This window comes from Amblyomma maculatum, unplaced genomic scaffold (assembly GCF_055883805.1).
Source record: "Amblyomma maculatum isolate TAMU_Amacu unplaced genomic scaffold, ASM5588380v1 scaffold_13, whole genome shotgun sequence".
In the NCBI taxonomy this organism is placed as follows: domain Eukaryota; kingdom Metazoa; phylum Arthropoda; class Arachnida; order Ixodida; family Ixodidae; genus Amblyomma; species Amblyomma maculatum.
The window spans coordinates 31,595,240-31,609,542 of NW_028146738.1; the positions used below are offsets into that span (position 1 = coordinate 31,595,240).

Sequence of the window (14,303 nt, forward strand, 5' to 3'; positions counted from 1 at the left end):
CTTTTCTTTGTAGTGAACCGCTGAAATGTAATCAACCTCTCTTCGAAGTTGCCTAACAGCTTTTGGCAGATGGACATGTGATTTAAAAAGCCTAATTCAAAGCATTTTGAATTCGTTTGTCATTTGTGATAATATATTTTCAGTTGGAAGTCAACGCTCATGTTTTTGTGTGTGTTAATGTCCCCGTTTTTTCTCACTGTTAAATAATGAGTAACAACCAACCCGCCCAGATTTCTGTTCTTCTTAACTGCTGTAACCAGTGCTGGCTGGCTGTGAACTGGTCCCATGAAATGTGTCACTCTATTGTCAGCTCCCTTGCTTTGGCTTGCAGCATTTCCATCAACACTAGAAGTGTCACTGACCTTTGCGACCTCTCAAACTCGTCCAGTGCAGACTCTGCTTCAGGATGGCAGCCTTTCTTTGGTCCTGTGAAAGCTTTTCTTATGCAAGCAGAAGTGTCCCCTCCAATGGCAAACATTCTTTCATCCACGCTGAAGTTCTGTCTGGCTTGTGCATTTGAAGATTGCTCAGCAGCGAGTACAACATTTTGCTTGAAGGCAGTGTTTAAAGTTACTGCCTGCATTGTACCATGGCGTCAGCAAAAAAAAGCATGTATGCAAACTTTCACTGTCATGTGCTCATGGCACTACACAAGCAGAAATCAAAATGGCAGCCAATGCTTGTGTGTGCATTGGCTATAGAGAGTAATGGCTAGAGTGCTATCTTTTGCTGGTGTTTCATGAGAGTGCAACCTTAATGATACTTTTTTGCATTTTATGATTATAAAACCTGAAAAAAAAAATCTTTGAATCTAAGCCAACTTGAGAGATTTATATCTCGTTTTTTCAAAAGCTGTAGGCTTAGATTTGAATAAGCACATTATTTTTCTTTGCATACCATTTCATTAGGCATGCTTGAAGAGAAATTGGATCAAACTTAGTATGTGTCAACTACTTTGTAGAATTTCTCTGGATGAAAACAGTTTTCATGGTCTCTTTTAAGTTGGTTAGCTTGCAGTAATTGTTGGTCATAAGCATATACCTGAGCCATTTGTCCCCAGTGGTTCCAGAGGTTTTTCATAGAGCTTCCCATTACCAGGAGAGCAGGAGCTACTACTGCCTTTTGTTGCTATGATGCAGGTGGCCCAGTGCTCGCCTTGGCTGTGCCATCTCTGCTCCGGGCGCTCGGCAGGCCTTCTGCTGCCCCGGCTGGACCAGAATGCTCAACTATTGGCATTCTTTAGTCCTCGGCTGCAGAACGCCCAGCCGGCCCTAAGCCCATTGCCCAGTAGCCAGCGCCAGGGGATCCGCGTGTTGTCCCTATTCAACAACGTTTCTACAGGTTGGTTGTAGCATTGCCTAACACATCTGTCACTGTTTCAAGCAAACGTGTGGGATTGCCACCTCATCTCAGTAGCTAAGCACATTTGAAACGTGATAAAATAGAAACAAATGGTCTCCTTTGGCAACTGCACTGCTTCATTATTAGATAGAACTGTGTATGTGGCCAGATAAGCCGGGTTGATAGTGCAGGAGTCTGTTTTATGGTGCTTTTGATTGGCCCCATAATTTTAGGTGCTGGGTCACTGTAGGGCACTCTGTCTTGCATATCTGCCAGCCCTCCAGATTTGCGTGGGAGTCTTCCAATTGTTTACTGAAGTTTCTATTTGTACAACTGCTGCCCTGTAGTTGCCAGTAAGTTACCTCTGCCCTCAGAAGAAAGGATTTTGTGAATCTGGCACTATGGAGTCTGCAGCTACATCTTAATTGCCAGCATTACTATTAACAGCCCACTAGCATCATTGGCATCATCAGCTAATCAGCAAGTCAACACCAAATCAAAGCAAAGCCATAGTAGCAGTGGCAGATTTTATGGAATGTTTGATTTTGTGGCTTCTTGTGTGTATGGTTACAGTTAGCTTGGGCATTTGTGTGAGATGTACATTTTAGGGTTACAATTTTCATCTGCTTGGAAGTCATGGTGCTGTCAAAGCCTAAGAAGAGATATTTGGAAACGTTTTTGCAATCTTACACTTCCTGTTCTCAGTCTACATCAAGAAAAGGTGAACATTTCGCATTTTGCACATGTGAATGCTACGTCAGTATGTTTCACAGCAGCAGAGTGATTTGAAACAAACTGAAACTAATTTCCCTGATCAGTTTTCAGTGTAGCCTTCCAACATCTACTGCTGGTAAAGGGCCATCAGGCAGGACCATGCTTTAAGCATAACACTAAATGTGGCTCCGCCCCTCTTGCGGTGAAAAGCATCTACAAACTTTTGATCTCACCAGGTTGGAAGGCATGGTTCCACCTCTGCAAAAGGGACTTATTTTCTTCTTGTCCTGAACCTCTATAAGTGGCTTGTGATTAGAAATTGGCTCATCTTTAAAGTATAATTCGTTTTTGATTAAATCATTGTACACATTTTGCTTATAATAGCTTTGCTCTTTGTAGCAGGTGTAGACTAGTTAAGATAAACAAGATTAACCTGAATTCTAGTAAAAGGTATGAAAACTTCAGCTTGGTGTCAAAAGTTTCTTAAGGGCACACAACCTTTGTAGACAAAAAAATTATGAAAAATCAATTTTCAGAGTACACATTCCACTAGTATGTGTTGTAAACTACCCTTTCTATTATTTATTATTATCAATGCCAGACTTGTAAAAATACAAAAAAATCTGGATTCAAGCTTTGGTAATTTGAAATCCCAGATAATTCAAAGGTGCTTCACGGTCCCATATTTTCCGATGTAAATTTAACTAGATAATCCAAACCAGTGGTCTGCACCAGCCTGCTTAGTTAAAAAATAGGAGTGTTATGTGGGAATGCCCGATCCCTGTTGTGCTGCAAACCTGGCCAAAACGATGGCCCTACCTAGCCATGAGCCAAAGCCACATAGTGATGGCAATGATTTATAGGTGAGGTGCCCCCCCCCCCCCCCCCCCCCCCCCCCCCCCCCCCCCCCCCCCCCAGCTAGAGCACTCTCAGCACAAAAACCACTCCACAAAGTATCTGCGGACCTCCAAAATGCGTGCCTGCAGAGGAGAATACATGCTCCGCTGCATTGTGGCGAGCGTATTGTTTTTGTCACATGATCTCGCTTCTTTCCCTCACTCCATCCAACAGTTTTACTACCCTCTCTTTGCATTGCGTCAGAGGCAACGTGTCCCATGCCACAACTGCTCTTTCCCCATGGCTCTGATGCTGCAAGTATATGTGCTATGAAGGTCTCACCTGTGCCATTTCTTTTTGGTGTGTGCATTGGGGTTCGAGTTCAGCTACCAGGCTGCTTTTTTCCTGGAGCATAAGTTTTTTGGGTTGTGCAGAACTGCCAGCTTTGTAACTGTACTAGTGAGCAAAATACTGAAGTACATGACGACAAGGCTTGGATGAAGACAGAATGTATGCACAACACCCACCAAGCAAATTTGACGTGGACAAACTAGTCTGAGCAACTGGAATCATAGTTCGATGCAAAAGGAATCACCAACAAATGGAAGCACTCGATTCTTATAACGTGCCTCAGCACGGAAGTATTTGGTCATCTGCGATGCCTACTGGCACCATCAAAGCCACGAGATGAGCCACTGCCTCCTCTTGAAAAATGTCTGCTGTATATGCCGAAAACCTTCTGCCCTTACGTTTCACGTTTTTGCCCTTTCTACATGAGGTGGTAGCTGGTGATTTCCTCTATGACACACATTTGTGCATGTGCTTTCTGGACAGCTGTTCTTGCTTTGGCGTCACAACATGCCACACCATCCCAACTCCAAAGATAGGGGCGTATCTGGCACCATCTCTCAACTGCCCACAACTGAAGGTACTGACTCCACTGAGTAAGCTAGCGATGCTGCAGGCGTTTTTCTATAGGATAAAATGGATGAACTCTATTATGCAATCATTACACTGCTCAAACAGCACATGAATCTTGCACTGTTAGAAATCTATGATAGGAGAATAGACACTTCATTTTTTAGTTCATGTTTTATCTTCGGTAATGATGCGTAAGACATTGCTATACATGAATCGCCTCATGACGTTCGCCTATAGCCACTGAATAATTTAAAATTGAATTTCTTTTCTCACCAAATTTGGCGCCAACAGTTGAGCGATGGCTGTGATGTCAAAGTCATGTCTAGGTCACATGAGGTATGAATAAAACAGCTGTATAATTGTTTCTGTCTCATTTTAATTCAGCAGAACCCAAAAGCCAGCCTGCCTCGAGAACAGGAATTATAAAATGTGAAGTGTCAGCAATTATATTGCTGTTTTTTGATGTCGTGCTTGACCTAGACTTTATTGTGACGTCACAACCATCTTTCAGCAACTGAAACTGCATCTGAAACTGCAGGTATTTACATTAAAACAAACTAATTTACAGTGCTGCAGTCTCAATAATGGTCTCCGAAATGACACTTGCTTTTGCTTTGTGACAGCATGCACCAAAAGCATCAGTATTTCAGTTGAAGTGCACTTTTTGACAGTGTCACTAAGCTTGCCCTTTTCACAGTGGTACTACTCGCATCGTCTTCTGGACATAAACTTCATTTTTACAAATATGAAAATACAGACACATCTTAACAGAGTAGTGAATACATCACTATCAAAGGGAATGTATATGAACAAAGATTGGCAATGTGAGCTGCAAATGTGGGCCTATAACCATGGAGGAAGAAAAAAACTAGGAGGAAGTGCGCGCAGCCTCCGCAAGCCAACCTCCTCTGATGCCGCTTCCTTCTCTCTCTTGCGCGCAATGGTTCTTGGTAATTTAGTCAACATTGTTGCCAGACTCAAAAGCAGCAGGGTATATGGTATTGTTTAGTGACTTTGGATGTCCCCATGGAAAGCCTACCTGAGTGGTCTGCCGAAAGTTGTGCGTCTCGTGGTAACACATAAGTTACTTTGTTTCCAAATGCTGCATTGTACTCTGTGTTTATAGGCACACTGGTGAGAACTTCAGGTGACCTTTTCATCTTTGGTTTTTTTAAGACTATGAAGTCGCCATACCGTTGCATGCCTGGGGAACTGGCTTCAGCATAACAATGTGTATTTGAGGTCTGCATTTCCCAAATGAAACAAACAATTTTTGTCTTGAAAAATACATGCACATACTCTGACAAACAAATGTTTCGTTTCTTGAGGAGTGCGCATAAGAAAATACTCACTGTTGGAGTGACATCCCCGAGAGATATATCCGTGTAGGTCTAGCATTCTGGAATGCAGCATTTCATTTGGCAGTACTTGTTATTGGGCTAGTTGGTTTGATTCCATGCTTGCAGGACTCGGCGCACAAAGACGGAGCACAAGAACACAAAGGACGACAGGACAAACAGCGCTTCATCCTCTCGTCCTTCTTGTTCATGTGCTTTGTCTTTGTGCACTGAAACCAGCAAGCATTTCGTATGGCGTAGCTGAGGGGACCGAGCCATACATGTGAAATGCACAGGTGCACTGTGTGGCGGCAGCAGCCCCTTCGGGATCGGTCCATCTAAATGTCCAAAGTTCCAACCATCGTCTGCTCGCAGCGCATGCCTCAGGTTTCTAGCACAGGCGTCACGTAGTGAAGGCTATGTGAAAGCATTTCTTCAGAACGAAGCGTGCGAAACCGCAGCCGAAACCAGCTACCGGCTACCGCTTGGCATATCACGCAACGGCTAATTTCCCATGGTGCTTTCTATTATATTTTTATGACTAGGCTTCACTTTTCCGCTGCAGCACTCCCTACTAATTTTTTTCTTCTTTTGTGCCTATAACACTGTATTGATTAAACCAGTATCAAAGGGAATGTATATGAACAGATTGGCAAGGTGAGCTGCAATTGGGGTAACAGATAAGGTAACTGGAAAATTTTATTGCTACAATGTTCTTGTCAGAGACTTTGTTTGCAGTGCTCTAACCAGCATAGATTCTCGGAAAATATCTTTTAAAAATGACATCCCAAGCGTTTATGATCGACTTTGGTGAAAAGTGTTTTTCTACTCCTTACAAAGCAGGCTCTTTATATGGACTAAGCATCTTTTTTTTTATTTCTTTTGTCTTCAGAAAGTTATACATTTCTTGTTGATCTATGCACCATCAAACAAGCAACAATATGACAGTGATATACAAAGGCAAGCCGAAAAGCACTAGGTTCGGAACAGCATATAAAGATCTAAGCCTCCCAGCAGTGCTGCACCTTGCTGGCAGGGGAGGGAAGTGGGTACAAATTTTCTTCTCCACTCAGTGTGTGCCTGTCATGGCCCCCCCCATGTTGTTTCACCTGAAATATTTCATACACTATGGTCAAAGCTGTGAAAGTGTTAACCATGTTCTTAGCATGAGTATTGATCTTTGACTGCAAGTGACTACAGTTGAATCCCGCTATAACGAAATTCACGGTGCACGAAAAAAAATTCGTTCTCGCGGAACTTCGTTATCACAAAAATTTGACGTGAAACGCAGAAAGAATTGCCCAAGCAGCAGTAAAGGCGTTTAATGCCAAAAAACTGTAAGCTTGGTTTGCTTACGCTTCACGGCGAGCAACGCCGTCATGCGATTTTCGCACTCGGTCAGCAAACCCATTGCAACATCGTCGTCTCGGACAGCAACGAAATTCCTGATGACATCAAAAGCGTCCATCACCTGTACGGCGGTTGCCGCAGCCGGCGCTTCCTGTACGTCGTCGTCTTCTTCATCGGAAGAGTCCTTATCATTCCGGGCAGCTTTTATGATCTGCTCATCACTCACATCTTCGTGAACAACAACTCAAGCGTCAGCGCCGATGTATTCGTCGAGCTCGAGATTAGGCGGCACGGTTCCTATTTCTCCCAGCGTTTTCCAGGCGGCCGCGATCCCCGGAGCCGGTGACGCCTCTTCGTCGTCGTCTGTAACGCCTGGTGTACGGGTCGACCTTCGGCAAATCCGGCGTGCCTGAAACAGTTCACAATTACTGAGCGCCCCAGTGTGCTCCAGGCAGCAGACATAATCTGCAGTGCCACGTACAAGTCCACCTTCGTGTCTCGGCCGGTTTCAGTGTTAAAAAGCAGCCGCTGAATTAACCTCCCGCGGTAAGCGCGCTTCAGGCTAAGAATCACGCCCTGATCGAGAGGCTGTAAGACAGACGTGCAATTGGGAGCGAAAAACCTCAGCTCCGTGCTAGTGAGCTTGACTTCGTCGCAGTGATGCGCTGAACAATTGTCCAAAAGCAAGCAAACTTTACGGCCCTGCCGCTTCATGTCGCGGTCGAATGCCATCATCCACTCGGTGAAAATAGCGCGGGTCATCCATGACTTGTTGTTCGCCTTGTACTGCACAGGTAGGCTACGAGTTCCCTTAAAACAGCGCGGCTTGGCACTTTTGCCTATGACTAACGGCGGACGCTTGTCCGAGCCATCCATGTTTGTGCAAAGCAGCACTGTGATGCGTTTTTTGCTGTGTTTGCCGCCGTGACAGCGCTGCCCCTTGAAGTCGAGCGTCCTAGCCGGCAACATCTCGTAGAATAGCCCGGTCTCGTCGGCGTTGTAAGTGTCTGCAGGCGCGAAGTTGCTTAAAATTCCGGCCATGTTACTCGCCTTCCAAGCAGCTGCTCCGTCCACGTCTGCTGACATTGACTCGCCGCACAACACTTTTCCAACGATGTTATGGCGGGCCTTGAAACGGTTTAGCCAGCCAATGCTGGCTTTAAAATCATCAATGCCAAGTAGGCATGCATAGTTCAAGGCTTTCTGCTGGACGATGCTTCCGGACAGGGGGACGTTGCTGGCTCGTGCTTCCACAAACCACGCATGCACTGCTTTGTCCAACTCTTCATGGAGGGGCCGCGTCACCTTTTTGTGCTTCGAGGATGTGCCTGAAGCAAGTGCCATTCTCACGCTGTCCTTATTGCCTAGAATCGTTGACAGCGAACTTGCAGGAATTCCGAAGTCTTCAGCAATTGCCGCTTTCTTCCTTCCGCTTTCTGCTTGGGCGATTATTTGAGCTTTTTGCTCAAGGGAAAGAGTTTTGCGTTTTTTCACTTGCGTTGCCATCGTGTCCTGCGGATGAAAACTCGTCGTTGTCGAAGAGAAAGGCAGCGAGTGAACAACGCGACCACGACACAAAGCCAAAATGGCGGAACTGCAATCACGTGATTTCATGCTTAATGTGGCTTTGGATTTGACTTGGACTTCTCGCCAATAAAACTAGTTTCGGTTTCGATTTTGAACGCGAAAATTTCGTTGAAGCGGAAACGCTCTGCAAAAATGGTTCGTTGTGCAGAGAAATTTAGGCCATTAATTCTTATAGGATACTCGCGGAGAATAAAATTTATTCGTTGTCGCGGAAATTTCGTTGTGGCGGTATTCGTTGTGGCGGGATTCAACTGTATTGGCTTTTTCAATGGTTTTGTAATGGTAAGGCAGTCAACTTTCACATGCTGTGTCATGTACAGAAGCACAAGAGGGACGAAGGTAAAAATGGGAATGATTTATTTTGTGTTCTCAAATTTGAGTGATTCATCTTGTGTTCTTTAAAGTGTATATTATAACCCTTTAAGTGTTGAATGTTTAAAATAAATTATCTCCAGTGGCAAATTTTTTATTGGTGATTTTAAACAAAATTATCTCCAGTGGCAAATTTTTTATTGGTGATTTTTAACAAACAAAACATTTTTTAAACAAAAATTTTAAATAAACAAAATGCCACAAACCTAGGTTAAAGCAAGTATATTGTGGCCTTTGTGCAGCCAAACTTGTGCTTGACAAGCTGGGCATTTCTGTGGAAGCTTACTTCGCATGCAACATGTCCATGGATGGCCAGGACCCCCCCACATACAGCATTGACGTCACCTACCTGGGTTATGTACAGGACCTGGATGCCTTTCAGGTGAGTTATTCTTGGCATTGCCCTGCTTGTAGTTGGACATGCTGGACAAATTACAGTAGAAGTGCTCACATCAAATGTTTGATAGTCGAGTAGACTATTACCAATGCATTAACTGGAATGATGAGAACTTAAAAAGTTAAGCTCACTGTGCTGGTCTAGTTGGCTGTACATTCAGCTGCTCTCCCCTAACTCCATGTGGAGTTGTGAAATTAGCACACATTAACAAACTCAGTGTTCTATAATGCTTTTTGGAGCCCTCCACTATAATGCTGGTATTGTTTTTGGACCCCCCCACTCTAATGCTGGTACCCTCATATATGTTGTGTTGCTCTAGAACATTAAACTTCACTTACTGTACCAGAGAGGAAATTGCCCAAAGCCCATATTCTATGTTGCATTGTTTTTGAAAGTGCTATTTTTGCAGATTTTTTCTCATCCAATTGGTGGAAACACAACTGGAAGCGGTGGCAACTGAATTGACATTTGGTCCCAAAGCTTCCACGTCTCGGAAGAATTACAAAGTACTAGGGGATGGTTAAACTATTATTTCAGAAAACAACGTGGGACATGGAAAATATAACCTAGTTAAAGGAACCTTATAACTTTGACATTAAATATTATGCAAGTTTTGCAAAATATAACAATGTCGTTTTGCTGAGGTTACTTGTTTTCAGTGAAGTTAAATTGTAGTGTCATTTTGCCAAGATTACTTATTTCCAGCTCCACAGTACTAATTAAATTGCAGTGTCAGTAGTGTGTCAAATGCACACATTACAGTGTGCCTCTGCCATGAAGCTAGTTGTCCTAAAATATGCCTGGCATATCACCCTCGAGGGCATTACACAGGTGATTGTATTGTCAGTTTAGCAGTCATATTTGTAGAGTTTTTATTTGAAACTGTGGACCTATGTCCTCGCTCAGGGGGGTTCATGAGCCACCACCCATGCGACAAATCACCAGCAACAACGTCAACAAAAAAAACGCTTTAATTTAGGCAGTCAAAAATAAACATTAGGTGAAAGAAAACAATCTTGTGAGTTGCTGCACAGCACTGTACAAGGGAGCGAGCACCGATACTATGCCACACAATCCGAGACCAGTGCAACCGTGGAAACACAAGGGCCAAGCTGCGTGTGGCAAGGCCAGAAAGGGCCTGTGCTGCTGGACAAAAACATGATGCTTCGAAAACGCACACACTCACGTAGAGCTCCTGGCACAGCCGCTGCCCAGGTCGTCGAGCAAAAAAAAAACCCCGCGACTATTTGCTCATCGCTTATCTAGGCGCTCGGCGAGTCACGTGCCACGTTGCTTGTCAGAATCCAGGCTGCCTGACATGCTCAGTAGCGTCGGCGCTGGCTGAGTGCCGCTGGCTGCTTTATGGCATGGTTATGCTCCAAAACTGTGGGACCAAGGGCCTCACAAAACCAAGATAGTTAACAGCTTTGCCATTTCCAAGAACACTCTCTCTCTATTTTAATTCCAGGACTTTTCAAGAAATTTGCATGCTAAACTATACACAGACACAAAAGGAAGCAGGAAGACACGTACACAGGACAAGTGTGCACTAACTGTGGTTTATTCATAACATAGTTACATTTAAAACAGTCCACATGCATCCTCTAATGAAAAACATTTTGCAATCTCATTGCACAGGCAGTGTCATCCTGATGCACCTACGCTCCTTTATTAACTTGGCTGTGGCTAAAGGTACGTCCGACGGACCCGATCAATGGTCTTAAAGGTACGTCCGATGGACCCGGTGCGTTTTTCTTCGGGATACGACGGACGGATCCGGGAAATATTTTTCAGAGGTACGGCGGACGGACCCGATCTGTAGGGTTCTTCCGACGGACCCAACGCATTTTTCTCCGATATGGGCCTTGGGATCCGTCGGGAAAGCCGGACAGATCCGAGATCCCCTGATGTGGTTGTAGCAACAATATGGTAGCCATATGTAGCCAAATCGAAGTTGGTATGAGGTGTACTATGTGCGAGGTGCAGGAAGTATTTTACTACTGCATGCGTGAAATGTGAAATTACAAAGAATAGTACAGTGGCAAGAATAGTGCCTAGAATGGGTGATATACTGCTTGATGGCATGATGATAGGTTTACGTGAGTTGGACCGCGGCAGGGTCGCAAGCACGACCAGCGCAAGCGCATGTAATTGCGGTGTTGACGGCCAGCCCGCGGCCCGCACGCCCGCTCATTCCTCGTTATCATGTGGATTAACGTCTACAACGGTCGTTATGTAGTTATGTAGTTTTGATTCTTCAAAGTTTCCTCACTTCTATCTGTGATGAGATGTGTCACGTAACGCATCGCTTTCTGCTCGCATTGAGGTTTGGTGCTGCAAGTTATACGTAGTCGCTGAAAAAGCTGGGTGCCGCCGGCGTGTCTCCAGCCTAAGCATCGCGTCATTCGTGTTTGTTGGAGGTGTGGTTTGTGCTTACCGCGAGATGCTGTGATGTACGGATTACGTCCTACTAGAGTGCTGTGTGAGACTACGAAGAGTGCTGTGATGAGTGCGCCGATGTCCGGACGGACATCAGTGTGTCCGTTTATGATCGGCGATGTTGCACGTGCATGTCAGTGTTTATTAGGTGCAGTGGTAATTTATTTACACGCGCTGTGCAACAATCAGACGAAAATAAGTCATCGACAATTTTTTAGCCTGCACTACAGAGCTCAAAACTCGGAAAATGGGAATGCACATGATGCAGTTTTCGCATGTTGGAGTGGACCGAAAAATAAGTGCCCAGCCCACACCGCCGGGATGCGCATTACTACAGGTGAAATGGTTCAGGTTTCTGTAAAATAGCTGCCTGGCACAGCACCTTCCTAAATTTTCAGGCTTTGTACTATTGTTGAAGGCCACTTTATCATTAATAAAGGAACGAATATGCTTTATGTGTTAATGACTAGTACTTTTTCAACATATGTTCATTTTTTTTTTCTTAGTTTCCTTTGTTTTTCATGGTAGACAAACACAAATAGTACACTTTTAAACTTGTCAGTCCAAAGCTGAACATGAATATCTGCCATGCATGTGACAGCTTTAATGCTAGAAAGGTTGACGTGTATAGCATGTACGTAAACGCTGCGACATCTTAGTGGCACGTTCGGCTACTTGCCCCAAGGTCGTGATGTTTAATGCCAGTGATGGCAGTCGCACTTTGGTGCAGGTGAAATGCAAATGCTTCTGTTTCCTGCAAGATGTCAATGCAAAGTACAAAGCCTTGGCAGTTAAATTAGTCTGGAGCTCTCCACTACGGTATTTTTCATAGCTACATATGTCACTTTAGGATGTGAAACCCTACTTGCCATAGGTAGGCTGCATTGTTTTTTAGATTTTGTAATCTCTCATCTATGTTTTGCAACATCTGGCTAATTTTAGTTCTCAAACAGTTGTTAAAGATGAAACCGAAGCAGTTCTTGGCATGGTTTCCTGCTTGGATTAATTTGCTAATTGCAGTTCTTTGAAACTTGCATCAATGCTGGACAGTTCAAATAGCAGGCAGTTGAATTACAGAAATGATGTGGATCGTGCATAACAGTTCAGACAAATGGAAAGTAACGGTCCCCTCCTTGCATGCATAGGTGCCCTTAGACAAATACATACCCGGGTGTGTGATTGTGACGCATATCAAGGGTCAACAGAAGGCCATGTGGAGCCAGTGTGATATTCTTCATGAAGGCTAAAGTAGAATTGTACAACAGCTGCTGTACCATGCAGAAAAAAATTGATCGTTTAGTGTATGATTAACTGACCATGAATAGCATCTTACTCAGAGTATGATGTGATATATATCTGGTTTAGCATCCCAAAATAACTACGGCTATGAGGAACACGATAGTTGAGGGCTCCGGTATAATTTCGACCACCTGGAGTTCTTTTACATGCACTGACACCGCACGGTGCATGATGGCCTATTGTTTCGCCTCTATTGAAATGCCCCTGCTGTGGCTGGAACCAAGTCTGCATCTTTGGGTTCAGCAGCCAAGCACTAACTACTGAGCCAGCACAACGGGGCCAAGTATCAAAATGCATGCCATTAAATTTCCTTCTAGCCTGTGGTTTTCTTCACAGAACTAATGTATACAAGGAAAAGTAAATAGCAAGAAAACACTAGTTTTATTGCACATTATATTCACATTTCAGCGAACATTCTCTAGGAAAAAAATTCTCGTAATGTTTGCATGGAAACCATGAACATCTTACAAAAACTAAACAATGCACTTACTCCACTCCAATTATTAATGGGCAAGGTTGCATCTATGCTACTACACTGCACTTATCACAAAACCACAAGCCCCATCTGCTTTGGCCAATCACTTGATGAAACTAATGGAGACAGATGTCGCACACCACAGACTGGTCGTCTCGCAACATATCTCTGCATATGTTGCATTTCAGTTTGATGCCTTTCCACTTAGCTTCAACTGTTCCCAGCATTACTAGTCACCCATCTTTTCTGAAATTCCTTTTTACGCTGTTGGGATCAGCATCCTTGTTAACGATGGTCTCTGGAATTTTCGATGCTATCATTTTCACATCTTCCTCATCTGGAAGAATGAAGGAAATGACAAGCTTTGAGCAGAAAAAAAAATTAGGGAGACTCCTAATCTCCACCTGTAAGGGTATGGTGTGCCAGCGTTAATGGTTCTTGTCTGCAGATCTCACTGGATTCCCGTTAATTTACATGCCCTTTGCTACAAACTTAATTACTAATTCCTTAATTCATGTCTCTGTTATCTCAGATATACTCATTAGCATACGGTCGTAGGTTGCCCTGTTAGGTGATAGACAACCTGGCATAGACCTCTGTAAGCCTCAACCTTTCTTAATTGGAGCTGAAACCTCCCAGAACATATTTCAAATATAGCTTTGCAAGCTTGAGTTAACAGCTCCTGCCATGTCGTGTGGCCTCATGACATTTGGCTCGTGGCACTTTTGGCTTGTGCACAGGGGTCATCTGTTAAATACTGGTTAACATGCATGAAAAATACATTTTCACACAAACTGGTGGCAAATGGTCAAGTGGTGCACTGCAGATTCTGAAATGTATACCTATATGCATGCAAGGATCGCATCATCACATTATATGATCAAGAGTTCTATCAGTACCTGCAGTTACATAGCATTTCAATGCCCATTAAAGGACCACCTCAGACAATGGTTGTTGTTACCACAAGACCTGTTCTAACAGCGTACTGACACCATTCCACTGAGCGATGGACATGTATATGCATACCCTAGATAGCTCATGATTGTGGATCTCATTTATTTCTATTACTTCCAAGGAGTTCCTGTCGTCAGAAACCCTACACTTTATGAAATCGGGACAGTTGTCTTGAAAGGTGATGAAAAGAAATAACCAGGTTACCTTGATGCAATGCTAAATTACAGAGGGTGAATATGCTGCATGAAGATACCAAGAAGCTTGTACAAAGAAAAGTGAG

At 43.9% G+C, this 14,303-nt stretch overlaps 1 protein-coding gene across 1 annotated transcript in view; it reads left to right on the forward strand.

The window, feature by feature from the left end:
- The window catches only part of LOC146172506 (DNA (cytosine-5)-methyltransferase 3B-like), a 242,252-nt gene that overhangs the window by 184,104 nt on the left and 43,845 nt on the right, over window positions 1-14,303 (forward strand). Inside the window, exons 10-11 of the mRNA XM_084585780.1 lie at window positions 1,140-1,341; window positions 8,702-8,841. Coding sequence (XP_084441906.1) covers window positions 1,140-1,341; window positions 8,702-8,841 — 342 coding nt within the window. The remainder of the gene's footprint in view (window positions 1-1,139; window positions 1,342-8,701; window positions 8,842-14,303) is intronic.